Source organism: Nicotiana tabacum, chromosome 20 (genome assembly GCF_000715075.1).
Source record: "Nicotiana tabacum cultivar K326 chromosome 20, ASM71507v2, whole genome shotgun sequence".
In the NCBI taxonomy this organism is placed as follows: Eukaryota; Viridiplantae; Streptophyta; class Magnoliopsida; order Solanales; family Solanaceae; genus Nicotiana; species Nicotiana tabacum.
The window spans coordinates 34,368,221-34,390,999 of NC_134099.1; the positions used below are offsets into that span (position 1 = coordinate 34,368,221).

General features: G+C 38.9%; 1 protein-coding gene across 2 annotated transcripts; it reads left to right on the plus strand.

Annotated features, from left to right (window-relative positions):
- Positions 1 to 15,369: 15,369 nt before the first annotated feature.
- Positions 15,370 to 20,790, plus strand: LOC107811253 (pentatricopeptide repeat-containing protein At1g62260, mitochondrial-like). Of its 2 annotated transcripts, none has more exons than XM_075241300.1 (2): positions 15,370 to 18,708; positions 19,678 to 20,790. In XM_075241300.1, exon 1 carries the CDS (start codon positions 15,628 to 15,630, stop codon positions 17,608 to 17,610), a length of 1,983 nt encoding a protein of 660 aa, XP_075097401.1. In that variant the 5' UTR covers positions 15,370 to 15,627; the 3' UTR covers positions 17,611 to 18,708; positions 19,678 to 20,790. The 2 variants fall into 2 exon arrangements, with proteins under 2 accessions (XP_075097401.1, XP_075097400.1); XM_075241299.1 differs by having other exon boundaries at positions 15,370 to 17,918.
- The last annotated feature ends 1,989 nt before the right edge of the window (positions 20,791 to 22,779 follow it).

A 22,779-nucleotide genomic window follows, 5' to 3' on the forward strand; every position in this document is an offset into this window, starting at 1 on the left:
CCCTGAGTTGAGCAATTTTCCATTTAGCCAGCATTAGGGCTCCAATCCCTGAACTGAGCGTTTTTTCTGTTAGCCGATATTAGGGCTCTAATCCCTGAGTTAAGCACTTTTCCATTTAGCCAGCATTAGGGCTCCAATCCCTGAACTGAACGTTTTTCCTTTAGCCGACATTAGGGCTCCAATCCCTAAGTTGAGCACTTTTCCATTTAGCCAGCATTAGGGCTCCAATCCCTGAACTGAGCGTTTTTTCTGTTAGCCAGCATTAGGGTTCCAATCCCTGAACTGAGCATTTTTTCTGTTAGCCAGCATTAGGGCTCCAATCCCTGAACTGAGCATTTTTTCTGTTAGCCGACATTAGGGCTCCAATCCCTGAGTTGAGCACTATTCCATTTAGCCAGCATTAGGGCTCCAATCCCTGAACTGAGCGTTTTTTCTGTTAGCCAGCATTAGGGTTCCAATCCCTGAACTGAGCATTTTTCCTTTAGCCGACATTAGGTCTCCAATCCCTGAGTTGAGCAATTTTTCATTTAGCCAGCATTAGGGCTCCAATCCCTGAACTGAGCATTTTTTCTGTTAACCAGCATTAGGGCTCCAATCCCTGAACTAAGCGTTTTTCTGTTAGCCAGCATTAGGGATCCAACCCCTGAACTGAGCGTTTTTCTGTTAGCCAGCATTAGGGCTCCAATCCCTGAACTGAGTATTTTTCCTTTAGCCGACATTAGGTCTCCAATCCCTGAGTTGAGCAATTTTTCATTTAGCCAGCATTAGGGCTCCAATCCCTGAACTGAGCATTTTTTCTGTTAACCAGCATTAGGGCTCCAATCCCTGAACTAAGCATTTTTCTGTTAGCCAGCATTAGGGCTCCAATCCCTGAACTGAGCGTTTTTTCTGTTAGCCGACATTAGGGCTCCAATCCCTGAGTTGAGCACTTTTCCATTTAGCTAGCATTAGGGTTCCAATCCCTGAACTGAGCGTTTTTCTGTTAGCCAGCATTAGGGCTCCAATCCCTGAACTGAGCGTTTTTCCTTTAGCCGACATTAGGTCTCCAATCCCTGAGTTGAGCAATTTTTCATTTAGCCAGCATTAGGGCTCCAATCCCTGAACTGAGCATTTTTTCTGTTAACCAGCATTAGGGCTCCAATCCCTGAACTAAGCGTTTTTCTGTTAGCCAGCATTAGGGATCCAACCCCTGAACTGAGCGTTTTTCTGTTAGCCAGCATTAGGGCTCCAATCCCTGAACTGAGTATTTTTCCTTTAGCCGACATTAGGTCTCCAATCCCTGAGTTGAGCATTTTTTCCATTTAGCCAGCTATAGGGCTCCAATCCCTTAACTGAGCATTTTTCTATTAGCCAGCATTAGGGCTCCGACCCCTGAACTGAGCGTTTTTCTGTTAGCCATCATTAGGGCTCCAATCCCTGAACTGAGCATTTTTTCCATTTAGCCAGCATTAAGTCTCTAATCCCTGAACTGAGCATTTTTCTGTTAGCCAGCATTAGGGCTCCAACCCCTAAACTGAGCGTTTTTCTGTTAGCCAGCATTAGGGCTCCAATCCCTGAACTGAGCGTTTTTCTGTTAGCCAGCATTAGGGCTCCAACCCCTAAACTGAGCGTTTTTCTGTTAGCCAGCATTAGGGCTCCAATCCCTGAACTGAGCATTTTTTTGTTAGCCAGCATTAGGGCTCCAACCCCTGAACTGAGCATTTTTTCCATTTAGCCAGCATTAGGGCTCCAATCCCTGAATTGAGCATTTTTCTGTTAGCCAGCATTAGGGCTCCAACCCCTGAACTGAGCGTTTTTCTGTTAGCCAGCATTAGGGCTCCAATCCCTGAACTGAGTATTTTTCCTTTAGCCGACATTAGGTCTCCAATCCCTGAGTTGAGCAATTTTTCATTTAGCCAGCATTAGGGCTCCAATCCCTGAACTGAGCATTTTTTCTGTTAACCAGCATTAGGGCTCCAATCCCTGAACTAAGCATTTTTCTGTTAGCCAGCATTAGGGCTCCAATCCCTGAACTGAGCGTTTTTTCTGTTAGCCGACATTAGGGCTCCAACCCCTGAACTAAGCATTCTTCTGTTAGCCAGCATTAGGGCTCCAACCCCTGAACTGAGCGCTTTTCTGTTAGCCAGCATTAGGGCTCCAACCCCTGAACTGAGCGATTTTCTGTTAGCAGACATTAGGGCTCCAATCCCTGAGTTGAGAACTTTTCCATTTAGCCAGCATTAGGGCTCCAATCCCTGAACTGAGCGTTTTTCCTTTAGCCGATATTAGAGCTCCAATCCCTAAGTTGTGCATTTTTGCCATTGGCGACATTAGGACTCCAATCCCTGAGTTGCGTTTTGTAGACTAGAATTTTTTCCAATCCCCTCATCAGTGCTGTAAATTTTCATGGCAATTAACTCACGAAATTTTCCTAATGAAACTGGGGCAGAAAAATTTCGTTCGTTTGTTTTGTTATCTCAGAAGGTCTGACCCTGAAGTGCATGGATCGAGACGACCTACGGGATGAGTCTCAATCCAGAATAAAGAAAAGAAGAAAAGAACAAAAAGAAGATGTTCCGAGATATTGGAACAAAAAGGTCGCTCAAAATTTGATCAAATTCCTGAGCTCCGCCAATCCCGTTTCACTCAATACTGCAGAAATAAACAAGCGCCTACAACTTGCGAGCATCAAGATTCGGATCGAAGTCTACAAGCAGAATCAGCTAAGACCCAAGATCAAGTTGCAAAAGAATTATAGATAGGAATCTTGTAACTAGCGGTTGACAGACATAAGTAGTTAGTTCAGTTTCAATTTCCTTTGGTTGTAATAAGGAGGTCAGTAAAGCAGTAGTGGCAACAGCAACAGCAGTAACAACAAGCATTGCAATCCCATGGTAGTCCCAGCTACCGAAATTTCCCGAACTACATTGACCTGATTCCTGTTTAGCCCAGGATATGTAGGAAACCTCTGAAGCAAAGGTTCGGTCAAATTTTTTTCAAAAAAAAAAATGCTTCACACGGAGTACTCGGATGGACAAAAATCGCTCACTTTATCTTTGCACAAAAACCCTTCGTGTCTTCGGACAAAGAGGGGCAGCTGTAAGCACGTGATTTTTGCCCTATGAAAGAATTACTCTAAAAAAATTCAAAATAAAATGATTTTCCTTGGTGTGCAATTTTGAGAATTTTTGTGACATTTTTGGATAATTATTTGTATTTGTTTGTGCATGTTTATTTGTTAAATTAATAAAAAATACAAAAATATGTCACATTTTGCATGTAGGATTTAATTCTACAATTGTTAGTAATTAATTTTGTTTTACAAAAATTGAAAATTACAAAAATAGGCATCTTTTGCATTTTTAGCATTAAATGTCCAATTGTACAATTTTATGCTTAATTATTACTTAATTGTGCGTTAATTGTTATTGGGAGTTAATTTGCGCTTTTATAACTTAATAATAATTTAAGGATTTTTATAATTTAGTTTTAGAAAAATAAAAGAAGAAAAGAGAGCAAAAATATAAAGAAAATCGGAATTGGGCTCTTCTTCAAATTCAAGCCACAGGCCCAAAAAATTGTCCAACCTTCCCCACGACCCGGTCCATTTCAAACCGGGTCGACCCGGTCCGCCCCATAACCCCAATGCCTAATCCCTCTTCATTTTTCATTTTTTTCCAACACAAAACAAAACAAAAACTCAAACCCTAAAAAACCTAAACTACCCGCCCCCCTCCACTCTCTTCTTCTTCACTTTTGCTCCAAATAACGACCCTCTCATGGCTTCCCCTTCCCCCCCGCTGCGTCACTTCCTTCTTCGTCCTCATCGATCCGTCTCCAGCTCGTCTCCAAGCTCCAGCTCCACTGTCAATGCCATACCAGTCGACCACCCAAGTCGACCCCCCGTCCGCCATTAAAACCAAACGACCACCTTCGAGCTTCGTCTTGATATCCATGGAAGAAACAACCAACGTACATGGTTGCTTCTGCTGCGTCCAAATAGACCCCGCTGCGTCTGCCTTCATCTTCTTTGTCAAGCTCAAGCTTGAGCTCGACACCCATCGTCGACCCTCTCCAAACTCCCAGCTGCTTCTGCCTTCTGCTTCATCTTCTTCTTTGTCTTTGTCGTCAACCATCCTACAGCAGCCTACCGTCCAACGCCTGTTGCTCCAGCAGCAACCAATGACCCCGCTACTTCACCTTTTTCGGCGTCACATCCAAAATGACCATGGCTGCCCTCGTCCAGTAGCGTCGCTGGTACCGTATCAATAGTGGCGTCATCGTTTGTTCGAGTTTTGGTTGGGGGTCATCAAAATAGTCCATACATAGTTCGAGTCAGTCGTTGTTCGTCGTTTCGATCCGGTTAGTGGATTTTGAGTTTCACTTTGTCCGTATTTTGTTTTTGATATTCTCAAATCTAAAATCGGTAAATGTTTGATTTTTGTTTTGTTCGTGTTCATTGTTTTGTTAATTTTTCTGATTGTTCATGTGAAATTGTTATTTAATGTTGTTAGATTCAAATTGAAGTTTAATTAATTATTTCTTCAGTTTGTTTCATGTGTTGTTATGTATTTTTTTAGAAATTGTTAAATCGTTTTGTTGTTGTTTGAATCCCCATTAATTTGAAGTTGTATGATTCATCTGTGTTCATATGAGTTGTTGTTGAATCTGTTTAGAAATTGGTCATATTGGCTATATTTTGGTTGAGATTGATTAGGTGAATTGGTTATAGCTGATGGGGTAGTTTGGTAAATTGCAGTACGTTCAGGGGTAAAATGGCAATTGCAATAAGGTCGGAGGGGTAGTTTGGTAATTGAACATTTTGAATAATTCTTTATGTTAAGCATGGGGTACAAGATGTAATGGGGTGGGGTTGGTAATAATTGTTTAATATAATAGGGGACAAGACATAATGTAGTGGGGGGGAATATTGTAATTATTTATGTTAGGCGTGAGGGACAAGATGTAATGGGGTGGGGTTGATATAATTGTTTAATATAATGGGGGACAAGACATAATGTAGTGGAGTGAGAATAATGTGATTATTTATGTTAAGCATGGGGGACAAGGGTTTAAAATAAAGAAAACATTAAGTAGTGGGGACAAAAGCATGCAATTGAGGGAATATTTGGGGTTGGGGATTCAAGACTAGAGTCTTGTTATATAGGGTCATTTGACACATTCTTAAAAAGACTTGAACATTCAAAGAGAACTAAGACTTGAGAGAAAAAAAACTTAGACTTAACTTGAAAGATTTTTGAGGATTATTTCGAGAGAGGAAGACATTCCGAAAATCCCAAGAGTGTTAGAGAGTTATTTAAAAAAAAGAAAACAAAAACAAAGGGAGAAGCGAGTTTAGTTTCGGGTTTAATACACGCGTGGTTTGTTGCTGTTTAGTTTGCTTACAAACTTTTGGGTTCATTCTATTGAGTTGTTCGGTTTTTCCTCAAAGTTTTCTGGGCCTTGAATCTGATTCGAATTTGTTGTTGTTGGGTTGCTGTTGTTGCTGTGTATTTACACTACTGCTGCTTCTACTGATCTTCATCTTCTTTCCTTGCTTTCCCAAATACCAGGTACACAAACTGATATACCGGTTCATCTTGTAAGCCACTCGAGGCATGAATGCAAACAAATGAGAAAGATTTGAAGTTGTAATTTAATGTAGTCTTTTCTTTCTTTTACAGTCTGTATGTAGAATGTTCTATGCGTTGCCATGCAAACTCCTTAAACAACTCACTTTTGAAACTTAACCATAATAACTCGAAAGTATGTAAATAAAGTAGGACCTTATCTTCATTTATTTTAGAAAACAAAAAATAGAAAATGTAGTCATGCTAAGATTATCCTTTTAAAAATAATGAGACGAGCCTCGCCAAATAAAAATGCAAATTGCGGGGCCCTCAATAATTGATCATAATAAATACTTAGAATTTGGGATGGACTGTTTAGTGAATTTCACTGCCTTCCCCAAAGATAATAATGCGTTAGACTCTTTAGGCGCGACTTAATTAAATTACATTCTTAAATTCGGGTGCGCATTTATGTGACCCAAATTCAAATCTCAACGGAGTCGAAATGTGTTAACAACTACGGGTGCATTGATTGTGACGTGGTTTGAGATGCATTTTCACGACGTTGCAATTCTATAAAAATAAATAATAATAATAATAAAAGCGGTTTAAACTTAATAAAAGCACATAAGTCACAACATATATTTAAATCAGATATTTAGCCATTATAACAATTTAAGCGACCGTGCTAGAACCACGGGATTCGAGGGTGCCTAACACCTTCCCTCGGGTCAACAGAATTCCTTACTTAGAATTTCTGGTTCGCAGACTTCATTTGGAAAGTCGAAAATTTCCTCGATTTGGGATTCAAGATAAACCGGTGACTTGGGACACCAAAAGCCAAACCTTTCCCAAGTGGCGACTCTGAATTAAATAAATAATCTCATTTCAAATATTGTCACTTAAATTGGAAAAACTCCCTAGCGCATTTACCCTTCGGGGCGGGCGCGCAAAAAGGAGGTGTGACACACGGCTCCGCCGTAGGCACAAATTGGGTAGTAGCTCTCGGTGCAGGCCGAATAGCGGCCCTCGGCAAAGGCCAGGCGGGGGGCACCGATTGACGAAATACGAGGGGAGTATCCCCCGTCCTTCGCACTCTCCCTGTCAACAAAGAAAGACGACCATATAACGACAAAGTTAAACCATGAGGTAAAGAATAAAGAAAAACTGGAACAGGCTGACTCACCGGTGAGAGGCTTGCGCCCATACTTCTCATGGAAGGATGCCCACTCAAGAATCCCCATTATATGGGGGAGAATTGCGTTGACCCACTCGCGGATATCATCAACTAGCGGGGGAGGTAGTCTCTTGGATGCAAAAGCAAAAATAAGTCCTTAGCAATATCATTTGAAGGAGAACGATCGACGACCTCCTTAAAAGGAATCACGAAATAAATAATGGAAAACTCAAGAGCAAAGTTCCACGTCTCTGGGAACCATGCCGAGTCCGCCACAAGGTGCTATGTCCGCACATAAAAGTAGCTTTCCCAAAAGCAGCGATTATCCTTATCGTCCATCTTCACCACTAAACTCTTGGTTCCTCGATGGCGCATATGGATCATTGAACCCCGAATAAAATGAAGGGCAAAGATGTGAAGCATGTGCATCAAGGAAATTCCTCGTTCGGCAAGCTCCATGTACTTTATAAGCATGAGGAAGAGTTTGTACACGTACGAAGAGAATTGGGCCGGGCATACTTCGTAGAAGCGGCAGAAGTCTACTATCAGAGAGGGGAGAGGAAGCATGTACCCGATAACAAAAGGTTACACGTAAAATGCGTTGTACCCGCGCGGTGTAAATGAACAATGTCCTCCCCCACCGCCGGTACCATTTTCATTTGATCAGGGATTCCCCACTTGTCCTTGAGCGCCGTAATCGCTGCTTCATCCGTAGTGGAAGGGACAGGATCCGGTTCGTTTCCGCAGGGCTGTTAAAATCTGTCCTCATCTTCCCCAGGCGGGGAACTATCTCATCCACTGTGGAAAATCCCTCGTCTTCCACCACCTCCATTCCCTCTTCAAGAAAGGGCACGTCATTTTTCCGGCACCGGAGCTTCAACAAATCTATCACTCTGAGAAGAAGTACCAGCCATTTGTCTGTCTTGATCGAAATAAACAAGAATGATGGAAGAAAGGGAGAATGACCACGTCGAATTCTGACAAAAGTAGGAGTATGAAAGACTCAAGAATGTAGGAGTTTGTAAAATTCTCTCAGGTAAATTGAAAAGCATAACACTCAAATGAAGAATTTCCCCTATTTATAGGAACACAAATGTCCTTAGCGGGAAACCCAAGAGCCGCCAATCGAAAAACTGTAAGGGCACGGGAAACAACACGGTGCCTGGGAAACGTGCGCCATGATGACGCATTATGGGCATTCATAATGTCATAACTTGATGCAACGGTTCAACTTTGTACTGACGTAATGATCCAATGAGACTCCTGAAGTGTCACATCGCCACCTCGCCTTGAGGACCTCGTTCCATGCATAATGTTCAGATTTCCCCTAATTTTTGAATCAACAGAATCCACCCATCGAATTTGCCAAAGGGCGACCCCGACGGGTGGATGGACTAATTGTATGGGTCAAAATCTGACCATAAAATAGTTGTCTTTAAAAGGAACGATAAGGGGCCGATCAAGCCGTAGTCGTACCCACCAGGCGTAACAACGGCGACCACCTCGGCCACTGTCGAGATCGATCCGTCAGAATGCCTGCATGACAACGCATACATCGTACTACCCAGGAAAGTGAGAAAGAGCGTAGTCATGACAGAGTCCGTTGGATAAAGGGGAAGGTTGATAATATATATATATATATATATATATATATATATATATATATATATATATATATATATATATAAGGAGAAGGCAAGAGAAGGGGATCAAATTCCAGAAAAGAGAGGAACAATATATCAAAGATGAGAACAAGAGGAGGTCATCAACAACAAACCCCAACCCAGATGCAGCTACAACTTTTTATAATCATCATTATCTAATCAACAAAGAGAGATCTCTTAGTTATCAACAACTTTCCCTCTTTTCCTTCTTTGTCCTTACAAGTACGGTGCAAACATGTCAAAGATGTAAGCTTATTATTTACATTTGATTAGGGGTGGGCATAAAATCCGAAAAATCGAATTCCAAACCGGACCGAATTAATTCGGTATTTCGGTCTAATTCGGTATTATATTTTTGATATTTCGGTATTACGGTACGGTCCTCGGTATTAGTATCTTGAAATTTCGGTATTTCGGTATACCGAAATACCGAATTACTAAATTTTTAAAGCCTTTTTTTTTAAAGTTGGACTCTTCCAAACTTTTAATATATTTCAGCCCACTCCAGGTCTCCAGCGCCCCAACCTAACTGCCCAACCCCAAGCCCACTCTCTATTCTAATTCATTTAGGGAATTAACATTATACTGCATTAGGCAGTCAGCAGACTCAGCACGATTTTCATGAACAGTCGAACAGAAGAACTCATTTCTCACTCCTCAGAAATTCATTCCGATTTAGGTTTTAGCATTAGCATTCCGATAGTTTCACAAATTCCAGTACAAAACGAAGATCGGCTCTAATCCTGCCATAACAGTGTTGCATTGTTCTATTATGTGTTTTTGTTAATTCTGCATTTTTGAATTTCGTTGTCACTCAGCACAGCAACATTTCGTTGTCTTTGTTTCCTGTCCCACCAGGCCAGCACGTTATTTTTAGTGCCATCGTTTTCAGTTGTTGTTGAATCAATTGGGTGTGAGGATGTCACTACAGTCATGTTTGTGGAATTAGCTCGTTTTCATTTCTAGATTAGCAGTGTGTGTAGGGGTGGGCATAAAATAACGAGTGACAGTTAGACAACATTGTTCTTTATCATCGAATTTTAAACCGAAACCGTACCGAACCAAAATAATAAATACCGAACCGTATCGAAATATTTTGGTATGGTATTTGGTATACACAATTGATAAACCGAATACCGAAATACCGAACCGAAATTCTTAAATACCGAACCGAAATACCGAATGCTCACCCCTACATTTGATATCTATCAATCATCTTAAGAAATCGTATATAAACTTGGCCTCCTTCGACTGTGATATTCAATGTGTTTGGATTTAGAGTCAATGATGTTTGGCTAAGATTTACCTTTCATCATGTATCTCATCATTAATTAGTTTAACTAAAAGGTTTAACACTTTTTTGGTCAAACAAGAATATTAATAAGAAATAAGAAATTGATAGAAATTAGAAAGGGAAGAAGAAGGTAAAATATATAGAAATAGAAAGTTTTCTTATTTAGCTAATGCCTTGTTGTAAATTACATACGATCAAAGACTGAACATCAGTTATTTCCTACGAAATAACTGAACTCCAGCTTTTATTGTTCTTTTTCTATTTTTGGCCCATGAAGTTTTGGTTCTTCAATTGTGCCCCCATTAGTTTCTGCAACTTGTTTTTGAGGAGGCCCGTAATTGGAGCACGCACAATAACCAAGTGAACAATGATAAATAGGGGATACACCACAAGTCTCCTTACAATCTGCATCTGTCTTGCAACAACAATAGCTCACATTCCTTGCTTCAATCTTTGGCGAAACACCTGCCAATTTTTAAAATTTATAATTATAATTGATGACATAAAGGCTTTAACATAGTAAGCAATATATGTTAAATATATACATGCAAAACTTTTTTTTTTAATACCACAAAAACTTTATCTATGATGATTCACAAAAAAGAAAAAGCCCTTGAAACAAACACTTAGCCTGGAGATACCAATAAATAATGTATGGAATAAATATAGCATGTTTGGCTAAGCTTCTCCCCGGCCAAAAGTGCATTTACTCAAAAAATTCTTTTTTTTTTCAACTTGAGTGGTTGGCTAAGAATTTTTTTTTGGGGTGGGGGGAGGGGGGGGGTGGGGGGTGTGCTTTTGTGAAGAAGCAGAAAAAAATTAGCTTATCCCCGATAGTAGAAGTAGTTTTGACTTTTCTTCTTACCAAAAATGCCCTTAACAAAATATCGTATATATCGAAATAACCTTACTTATTTTAAACTTAATACTTAGGATATTAATATATAAGTATTTCTTCTTATTTTTAGGATAACTTTTTAATATATAGTGACTTATGGGGTGAATGCTTTTATATTTGTTAAATATTTTTTTAATATATTTAAATTATCTTGAAAGAATTAAAGTATTTTTTAATTTTAAATTTATTTTTATATTTTATTTAAAATAAAACGAAAAAACTTAATTATTATCTTTCCGTTGGTGCAACTTATATACGAGGAAGTCTTTCATTTACTATTTTCCCCCACTATGCATGTCTCAATCCACTAAAAAAATGTTAAAATAAATAAATACATAAATATAATAATCCACTACATATAAGAAGTTCTACAAAATGAACTTCGAGTAAATCAAGAGGAGTGTGCGATATTCATATATCGAAAATTTTGGAAAACAATGTACAATTTAAAGAGGAAAAGACTTACAAAGTCCGATCACCATGAAGGTAAGAAGAAAAGTCATCACTTTGTAAACCATATCTAAACAATTGGTCTAATGTCAGACAATTTACTTCGAAGTAATATGTGTAGGTGTTTGATGATAACACTTTTTCCTTTGTACTCTATTTAGAGCATGTTTAGCCGACATATTTGTAGCAAGCACAAATAAATGATCTTTACCAATAGTATTTAGTAGCAAATTAAAGTAAAATCTATATCACTTGTGTTGCAATAAAATTCCACGTTCCGAGGCCTTAAAAACCTCCTTTAACACCACCTCGATTTGCGTGCGCAGTCCGGGCGCATAGCCGGGAAGCTTAAATGTGAAAATCTGTGAAAAATGATAAGTTTTGACTATAAAATGAATAAATTTGACTTCGGTCAACGTTTTGGGTAAACGGACCCGGACCCGTGATTTGATGGTCCCGGAGAGTCCGTAGGAAAATATGGGACTTGGACGTATGCTCGGAAATGAATTCCAAGGTCCCAAGCCTTAGAAATCAATTTTTGAAAGAAATTGTTTTACTGAATTATCTAAGGAATAAAGAAAAGAATTAATGTTTGAAACCATTGTTATCGGGCCCATATTTTGGTTCCGGAGCCCGGTACCAACTTGTTATAGTATTTGAAAGATAAGTGTAAAATTTGGTGAAAAACGGAGTTTATTTGACGTGAGTTGGACTTCCGGTTGGAGAGTTATGAACGATGAGAGTTCTTGATGAATATGTTGAGTTTCGAGGTTTAATTCATGATTTTACATGTTATTTTGATGATGTGATCGCACGAGTAGGTCCATACGATGTTTTTGAGGATTTTGTGTATATTTGGTTTGGAGCCCCGAGGACTCGAGTGAGTTTCGGGTAGGTTCCGGGATGCCTTGGGCCTAAAAACACATTTGTTGCAGGTTCAGAGAAATTTACAAATCTCTAAACCCGCCAGTGCGGTCCGCACGAAAATGTGTGCGACCGCGAAAGGGGGCCAGTGCGGTGCGCCGTCGGCTTTGTGCGGTGCGCGGTGAAGGCCTGTGCGGCCGCAGTCCATTTCGTGCGGTCCGCACAGGGCACTGGACCGCAGTACCCTCAGGAAGGCCTGTGCGGCCCCGGTCCATTTTGTGCGGTTTGCACAGGGGGTATGAGAGGGGTATAAATAGACGGGATTTTTAGTCATTGTGCATTTTTCAAAACTCAAAAACGTAAGAGGCGATTTTTCAAACAACCTTTCTTCTCCAAATCAATTGTAAGTCATTTTTAACTAGTTTTCTTCAATCATTAACATATTTTAACATGATTTCAACTTCAAATCAATGATTTTCATGGGAAAATTGGGTGTTTTGCGTAGAACCTAGGTTTTTCAAAAATTAGGGATTTAGACCTCGATTTGAGGTCCGATTTCAAAACAAATTACATATCTGAGCTCGTGGGGGAATGGGTAATCGGGTTTTGGTTCGAACCTCGGGTTTTGACCACGTGGGCCCGGGGCAATTTTAACTTTTTGGGTAAAAACTTTAGAAAACTCATTTTTCATGCATTCAAATTGATCCATTTAGCGTTTATTGATGTAATTAAGTAATTTGTGACTAGATACGAGCGAATTGGCGGTGGAATCAAGGGGTAAAGCTATAATTGAAACTTGAGTTGTGTTCGAGGCATCGAGGTAAGTGTTCGGTCTAACCTTAGCTTGAGGGATTAGGAGTTGAGTCCTAATTGCTAATTGTTTCTTGTTGAGTACGACGTATAGGCATGGTGACGAGTATTTATACGTTGGTGTCGAGCATGACCGTGAGTCCTAAATTGATACTTGTTGTATTCTTAAATGATATTACGAATGCTATAGTGGATGAATTCTTGATAATGAGTAAAGACTTAAGTTTATTTTCGTGGAAGATATTTATGAGCGAGAAATGGTAATAATTGAGATGAATATGAGTTGAGTTAAGATTGGTTATAGCAGATTCTCCCTTGCCGGGACGTATATACTTGTACTGTTGAATTCCCTTGCCGGGATAGTGTAGTTTATTGTTGACCCCTTGTCGGGACTGTTATTATGATCACTGTTGACGGTATATTTGGGACGGGTTGCGCGCCGCAACATTAATATATATATTTATGGATCGGGTTGCACGCCGCAACAGTTATATATGTGGATCGGGTTGCATGCCGCAACAGTTATATATGTGGATCGGGTTGCACGCCGCAACAATATTAAATGATAAGGGATCGAGTTGCGCGCAACAACAATATTGTTATTGTATTGTTGTAGATATTGAATTGTCCTTTCATATCTTATTAAGTTGCTGTTGGATTTGGTATATTCCCCGAAACATGTACCCCCTCCCATTTAAATTGCTTATTCCTGTTTATTTTCTTCCATATATTATATAACTGCACAGGTTTAACTGGAGTCTGGTCCTAGCCTCGTCACTACCTCGCCGGGGTTAGGACAGACACTTACCAGCACATGGGGTCGGTTGTGCTGATGCTACACTCTGCACTCTGTGCAGATACCAGAGCAACATTGGATCAGTAGCTTGGGAACCAGCCTTCAGTCCACCGAGATTCCGAGGTAGTCCTGCAGGCGTCCCCAGACCCGGCGTCTCTTCTATCTATTATTATGTTCTGTTATCATTTGTATCCGAGACAGACTGTGTTTCTTTCCTTCTGACAATTGTATGTAGTAGTCATAGACGGTCCGTGAATGTTGTGACACCAGTTTCTGTGTAGAGGCATATGTTGATTTTCGTATTATTTTGGTTTATTTTGTTTAAGTCTTCCGCTTAATCTCATATTCCGCTATTATTTAAATGTTTATCACCTGTTAAAGCAAGTTGTTAAAAAGGATTAAAACAAAAAAGTAAAGAATTTCTAAATTCCGTGGCTTGCCTAGCTTCTATGAGTAGGCGCTATCACGACTCCCGATGGTGGAAAATCCAGGTCGTGACAAAATCTAATAAGAGTTTGACAAGTATGAAGTTATACAGTAAATGCATACTTATTAGATTATGATCTTGACAACCAAATTCAAAATTTGACCCGTTGTTTGGTTAACATGTTCAATTCCCAAATTGTTTTTGAACAACAAGTATTCTTTGAAGATAGATGGGACCAGTTATATAGTATTAGGGAAAGCATAGGCGAATTTAGCATTTAAATTTTACGGGTTCAATCTTAAAATTATGGATTTAAATTTACTATTTCTTGCAATTTTTAGTAGGTGTTTATATATAAATTTATGTTATGCTTGAAAGTATTGAATTTAGATGAACCCTAATATCCGATGCTCCATCCGCACCGAAAGGAAGCAAAAAATACAAGTTTTTCTTTCAACAGAGGATTAAATGACTAAAGGATCATTAATCTATTCTATCTCAGATTCTCAGTACACCATTTCGAACCTTACAATATTAGCGCAAAAGGATCGTTTTCATAGGCTTTCATTCTCGCTACCCAAACACTATCAACCCTTTGCAAACCCTTTGAGACGGCTACCATTCTTTGATTACCCTCTTTGGAACCTAAAGGTCTTATTAAAAAAAACAAAATAATAATAATAATAATAATAATAATAATAATAATAATAATAATAATAATAATAATAATAATAATAATAATAATGTCAACTAGTACATCACGGAAGAAGATAAGAATTTACATATTAATGAAACAAAATCACCAAAGACAAGAACATAAATAAAGATATATCAACAGGGCACTACCGAGGTACCGCCTCGTAGTCCTAAATCATAAATAAATTCACAATATCTCATTTTCTTATATCACCGCGGGAGCCTTCACATATAATAGTTATTATTTATGCTGTCCATCTATTCACTGGTTCTTGTGATGTTGTTATTATTTTTATGATTTTTTTTTATTGGTGATACTGATATCCTTCTTTCCCGTTTTCATAGTATCAGGCCTTATTTACTAGTAGTAGTTATTATTTATGATGTCCATCTATTCACTGGTTTTTGTGATGTTGTTATTATTTCTATGATTTTTTTTTATTGGTGATACTGATATATTGTATCTTTTCGTCTTCTTGAGCCGAGAGTTTATCGGAAACAGCCTGATATATTGTCTCTTTTCGTCTTCTTGAGCCGATGGTCTATCGGAAACAGTCTCTCTACCCATTTGGGGTAGAGGTAAGGTCTACGTACACATTACCCTTTTTAGACCCCACTTGTGAAATTTTAGTGGGTCGATATTGTTGTTGTTGTTGTCTAATGAGTACAAATTGATTATGGTGGTCATAGCAAACATTTAAAGAAAATTAAAGCAATACCTAAGAAGAACATACAAGTATTCATGGACTTATCTATTAAAGGCAAGTTAGATTATGATCTCCACAACCAAATTTAAAATTTGACCCAAAGTTTGTTTAAAATGTTCAACTTTCTCACTCTGTTTTTGAACAATAGGTATTCTTCCTCCTCTAACGATTGAAGACAATCTTAACAAAACAGATCAATTAATTTAGTAACAAACTACATTTTAATATCTGATAAGCACTAAATTACAAATATAGCTTAAAACCTTTTAGCCTGTTTGCATTAAAAGTCTCAGCGATGGCAATTTGGTGCCGGAATATAAGCAGCTTAAGGAGGTCTGCAATAAACAGGCAGCTAAGCCATCTCATTGCACCATATGTTTCTGGTCAACCAATACGTTGTCGTTCGACCAAGATTTCTGATGCTCCTCCAGACATACGTAGAGTGAACAAGAACATCACGAACTTAATTCGAAATGGTCGAGTAGAGGATGCCAGAAGATTATTCGGTATGTTAACGCATCGAAATACGGTTACGTGGAACTCAATGATTAGTGGGTACGTGCAACAACGTGAGATTGTAAAAGCAAGATACCTGTTCGATAAAATGCCGCAGAGAGATGTTGTCTCCTGGAATGTAATGATTTCTGGTTATCTGTCCTGTCGACATTTGGAGGAAGGTAGAAAATTGTTCGATGAAATGCCTAGCAGAGACTTCGTTTCCTGGAACACGATGATTAGTGGGTATGCTAAAGCTGGAAAAATGAATGAAGCACTGAAGCTTTTTAACTGTATGCCTGATAAGAATGTCGTGTCCTGGAATGCTGTTATTTCTGGATTTTTGCGTAACGGGGATGTGAAAACTGCTGTAGAATATTTCAAGAGAATGCCGGAGAGGGATTCAGCTTCTCTTGGTGCACTTGTATCGGGTTTGATCCAGAATGAGGAATTGGATGAGGCTGAAAATGTTCTTTATGAATTTGGAGAAAGCAATGATGGGACAGAAGATTTGATTCATGCTTATAACACTTTGATTGCTGGATATGGTCAGAAAGGAAGGGCTGGTGATGCTAGACGCCTTTTTGATAAAGTTCCTTCTTATAGTAGTGCTCAAGGAATTAGCAGAAAGAAGAGATTTGAGAGAAATGTGGTATCATGGAATTCCATGATCATGGCTTATATCAAAGCCGGAGATATGGTTTCTTCAAGAGAGCTTTTTGATCAGATGACGGAGAGGGATACATTTTCATGGAACACAATGGTTAGTGGCTATGTTCATGCCTCAAATATGGATGAAGCATCAAACCTGTTCTCTAAAATGCGAAATCCTGATGTACTATCATGGAATTCAATAATCTCTGGATATGCACAGACGGGGAAGTTGGAATTGGCCCGTGATTATTTTGAAAGGATGCCCCAGAGGAATCGGGTTTCTTGGAATTCCATGATCTCTGGGTGTGAAAGAAATGCAGACTATAAAGGAGCAATAAAGCTTTTCATGGAGATGCAACAGGCAGGAGAGAAACCTGATAGGCACACACTCTCCTCACTTCTAAGTGTTTGTGCTGAAACTGTGGCTTTGTTTCTGGGTATGCAGATTCATCAGTTAGTGTCAAAGACTGTTATACCAGATATACCTTTAAACAATTCCTTAATAACTATGTACGCAAGATGTGGTGCAATACATGAAGCAAGGACAATTTTTGATAATATGAAATTTCAAAAAGACGTAATCTCATGGAATGCAATGGTCGGAGGATACGCATCTCATGGTTTTGCATTTGAAGCCCTAGAGCTTTTTGAATTAATGAAGTGCCTTAAAGTGAGGCCAACTCGCATCACGTTCATTTCAGTTCTGAATGCGTGTGCTCATGCTGGTTTAGTGGAACAAGGTCGGTTATATTTTAAATCAATGGACTCTGAATTTGGCATTAAACCTGAGGTTGAGCATTTTGCCTCCCTTGTAGATATTGTTAGCCGCGACGGACAGCTTGAGGAGGCCATGAAAGTGATTAACACTATGCCAGTGGAGCCAGATAAGGCTGTCTGGGGTGCAGTGTTAGGTGCTTGTAGGGTGCACAACAATGTTGAGTTTGCGCGAATAGCAGCTGAAGCGCTAATGCGCCTGGAACCGGAGAGTTCAGGCCCTTATTGTTTGCTATATAACATGTATGCCGATGCTGGAAGGTGGGATGATGCGAACGGAATCAGAGTGTTGATGGAAACGAATAATATAAGGAAGGAACCCGCTTATAGCAGGATGGGCTCAGCTTCCTCATAGTGATTTCTCAAATTATAAATTTTGGTTACACGAAGAATTTGTACCGAGTTGTCTATTTTGGGGTTTAAATCATTTGAAGGAAATGTCATGTACATCCTGCTGAGCATTTGCAATATTCCTTGCTATGACTAATAATTCGACAATGCTGTTAAACCCCTATTGATGTTTTGGAGCATTTATGTCTGCAGTTTAAGTGCTGGAGTTCAAAAAATTGGGGATAGTGAATACAGTGGGGCAGAAGCTTGTTTCATGAAGAAACACCATGAACACAGGCATGGACTCTACTGATAACATCGCATGATCGCCAGGTTCGCTTGTGACTTATTCTTCTCACTTTTTATCTTCAGTAAACAGTTTTGTCTTCTTCGTTCGATCTTTGGCTCCTTCTTTCTCTCTCTCTGGTAAACTAGTCAATCTTCTTGTTTTTGCATCTGGCCTTAACTTCTATAGCATTTTGATTTTTTTCATCTGTAACTTCTAATTTTGCATCATATTTCTTCATTACCATTGGTGGCAAGGTTAGTCTATTGTGACAGCTTTGAAAGTTACGTGAGAGGCATACTGTTTATGTAGTCCTAATGTTTTCAGCTCTTATGCCGGAAATAAGATCTTGGAGCTCTTCAATATATTGTGACTGAGTTATCTTAAGAGCAGGCCCCTCATAGAATTCTCCATCTTCATTGCGAGTACTTTTAGAGTTTCTTGGAGATGGCAATGATCGTGAAATCTGGCTTACCATATTTGTTCAAGTGGTTGGTGGTTTCGAAGCATCAATCAGCTTTCTACTGTGGTGACTTAAAAGAACTTGGCTAATCTATTTGCACCTATAACTGGGAAGATAATACCACCTTCCAAACTGCTTCACCAGAATGTAGCTAAAGCCAGGGATTTTTATATTGAAGTGTACGCTTCTTATCAAGTCTTGGCTTTACAGATTCAACCTACAATGAAGGAAAAGAAACTTTACTTGTTTTGCAATAATAAACATTATCAAAGAAGATGGATAAGAGAATACTCCTTCAATTTTTGAATGGTTAATTCGTTGATTTCACAAATTGGATGCATTCTATTTTACCAAAGACGGGGGCAGCAGCTCAGGTAATCCAACATTAGAACTAACAACCTGGTTTCTGCTGTATTCCAGACTGATGATAATTTTGCTTCTGGAATTGGATTTTTAGAGCTGAATATGCAATCACCCATGTCAAAGCTGTTATTTTTTAGACGGACAGATTTTCAGTTAGTGATGCTGCTCTCTCTTGGACAAAAGACAGTATTGTCACTAGATCTCGAGCACCGGTCACCCTGTCGGCCCGTCCTCATATTTATGTTGTCAGGCTGGAAATCTTTAAGATCTGTGTGGACAAGAAATTTCCCAGTTTGCAAATTATGTATTGAGATAATAAATACTAAGTGATGCTAGAAATTGGGGATATAGATTCTTTCAAGGGACTAAAGATGTTATTGAGTTAATCCTACTAATTGACTAATCTACCGTTTGATATTTTGATGTGGATAAGATGATCAAAGAACTACTCTTTTGTGTGATGTCTCAAATTTGTGTAATTGGGTTCTTAATTAGAAAAATGTAGACATTTTTTATGGAAAGAAAAAGAAAAAGTCAAACCTTTTAGGATAGAGGGAGTATCAGTACCTCTATGACTTGCATATCTATTGAACTTGTTTTTTAATGCACTTGCACATTGAGTTCTGTTTTCTTTAAGTTTCCCAAAAGTCAAAGAAATCCTAATACTTCTTCCTTTTTTATTAGCTTTTCATGAATTGTACTGATAATATAAGAAATAAGGAATATTTAAAGAAAAGAATCCAAGAGTTTTTTTTTTTTTTTTTTTTTTGGGTTTGGGGGTGGGGGGGGGGGGGTAGTAACTGGGAATTTGCATATCTATGTCAGAGAATTAAGAGTTCCTAATCTTTGTCTAAATTCTAACTGGAGTGTTACCTTTGTTTGCACCTTTTTTTCCTGATCTTTATGGTTCTTCCTCTACAATCACTGTTTTTTTATTGCTTACTGGAGATTGACCATGTCATTGCTCTTATTCATGTTAGGCACACTGTTCTCTGACATCAAGCATTTCGACCTGAACAATCAGAAAATAGATCAAAGCTTATCAGGATGGAGGACGTTAACATCAATCAAAATGCTCCAACTCCTAGACGCTGTATTCAAATAACTGAAGAGCTGTGGGGTTTGAGGATGATACTGAGAAGCTAATTCATCTACTGACTAGAGAAACAGAGGAATCGGATACTATCTCCATTGTTGGCATGCCTGGTCTAGGGCAAGACATCTTTGGCCACAAAGATATCCAAAGATTCTTCTATGTTTTCTCGCTTTGATATTCGAGTGGTGTATTATCTCGCAAACATATAATCTGAGAAAGCTATTAATTAACATCTTTGGGCAAGTCACAGGTGTTAAGCACCATGTGCACCCCAATGACGATATAGCTGATATGTTGCGCAGATGTCTGATGGGCAAAAGATTTCTCATTATCCTGGATGATATAGGATGTCGAAGCATGGGATGAGTTAAGATTATGTTTCCAATTGGTGGAAATGGAACCAGAATTATGTTAACAAGTCGATTAGAACAAGTGGCAGAGGAAGTCATGAGACATAATGGTTCTTATAGTCTTCAATTCATGACTAGGGATGAGAGTTGGAAATTGTTGCAGAAGTATTTGGAAAGGAAACTTGCCCCCTGAACTCCGAGCATTCGACTACAAGTTGCACAATATTGTTACGGACTGCCTCTTACAGTTGTCTTGATTGGCGCAATCATTGCAAAGAAAAGAAACTGGCTCAGATGGTGTGAAGTTGCAAATAATTTGAAGTCCGATGTTGGTGTAGTTGAAAATGAGAGCAGCTTGGCAGTTAAATTAAGTTACTGTATTTACCGGTTCATTTAAGACATTGTCTTCTATCTATGGAATACTTCGAGAGGATGCAAAAATTAGAGTACCCCGATTGATGTTACTCTGGATATCCGAAGGGTTCGTTCAATGTAGTGATGAAAGAAGATTTGAGGAGGCAGAATGTTACTTGATGGATATAATTTCTTGTAGCCTAGTGATGGCAAGTTGAAATACTTGCAAATTCATGATCTAGTGGGTGACGTGCTTAAACAAAGCCAAAGAAAAAAGTTTATGAATTCATAAATCAGTCTTTGCGAACTTTATTCTCTAAGTAAATATATCTCGAATTTGGTTCTAAAAGAAAACTTCCAACAAGAAAATTTTCACGTTACTGTCATACTACAACATTTAGCTAAAATAATCGATTGAACAGTAAAATGATGAATGGAAAGGAGAGAGAGAGAGATTTTATTGATAGTCCATATCAGTGATCGTTAACAGAGCCTTCTTGCATAGAAAACAATATAGCGTTTCTATATTATCAGAAAGCTTAAAGTAAATGACGGAGAGAGAGTTGAGTAGTTGTTAATGTAAGCAAAGTCTTCATGAATCAAAAGGTTTATAGGAGTCTAATATTGACAAGTACAATAGACAAGTGGAACAAAAAATAGAAGCGAAACACTATTATATTTTGATTAGAAATAAAAGTAATTTAGTAAAACTTAAACAAGAAACAGATAGAAGGAAGGAGTTTTTCATGGCTTCTGGTGTGTGTTTCCACCGCCATTTACATAGTTTTTTATAGGCATAAAAGGTGAAGACTACTATAGTAAAATAGTGCAAGGGATGGACATAAAGTATGGAAATCTATCCACAAACTATTCACAGATGGACATTCATCCACATACTATTTAGAGAAAATGCATAAAGACCACAAAACTTGTCCTGGAAAATCATTTACACACCTAAACTTTACGGGTATCCTAACACCTCACTATTGTTAAAATAATTGTATTTATTTACTCCCTCCTAAGCCCTAACCCAACTATAATAACTTGAGTGGGAAACACACGCTTTTATTATGAAGCCACGTAATTAAATTGTTCAGTAAATAAAAATAACAGCCTTCCTCTATTTACTAAAACACTCTCATTCACCCCGTTAGTAAAAAAAATCCCAAATTGAAGAACCCTAATGCCCCACCTTCAAAGATTCGATTTGCCTCACCAAAATCAATTTGCTTGACCAAAATCGAAGGACCTGTTGCAAAATCCTTCGATTTCGTTGTTCCTTAGGGTTCTATTTGTTGTTATGTTTCATTTGACGAGTTGGTGGAAGACCCGTTCGAAGCTGAAGGTCTTTGAAGAATCAAGTTCAAACGTTATCTTTGTTTGGGATTCAAGTGTATGATCATGTTTTGGCACAGCTTGTTGAGATTGATACGGCGTGCGTATGTTAGAATATGACCTGGTAAAGAATTCCGAACGTTGAAATTTTGTTCTAAGGCTTATGGGCTAAGGTTGTAAGAAGGATCTTAATCTGGCTAGAGCTAATGTGCTCATATGGGTTATGATGGCATGAGTAGGTACACGACGTGTTAAACGGTGATTTTGGGCAACTCTGGAATGGTTCATGGCACATTCGAGGACGAACGTATGTTTAAGTAGGGGAGAATGTAATGACCGGACCAGTCATTTTGAGCTCTAACATGTCGTTCAGTTTTAGAAAATAAAAGAAGAAAAGAGAACAAAAATACAAAAGAAAATCGGATTGGGCCACTTCTTCAATTGTAAGCCAAAGACCCAAAAAATTGCCCAATCTTCTCCATGACCCAGTCCACTTCAGAACGGGTCGACCCGGTCCGCCCTATTGACCCATTAACCCAATACCCTTTCTTCATTTTATCAAAACACAAAACAAAAGACAAAGGAAAAAACCCTAAAAAAAAAAACTAAAAGAACCTACCCGCCCCCTCCATCTTCTTCCTCCCAAAACCTTAATCCCAAGCCAACCATGGCTACCTCCCCATCAACAACACACACATACACATACACAACAAAACATACACGCACACACGCAGTAGCCCGTCCATGGCTGCTGCTTCTTCTCCTTCATCTTCGTCAAAACGAACAGCGCCCCTCCCATGTCCGCCATTGACGAGCAGCAGTGCTGCTGCGTCGACCCCAGCTTCACGTGCTGCTTCTTGCGGCGTTCTCACAGTAGCAACCAGATGCTTCATCTTCTTCGTCACGATGCCTTAGCTCCGACCAACACCCATCGTTGCTCCTTCTCC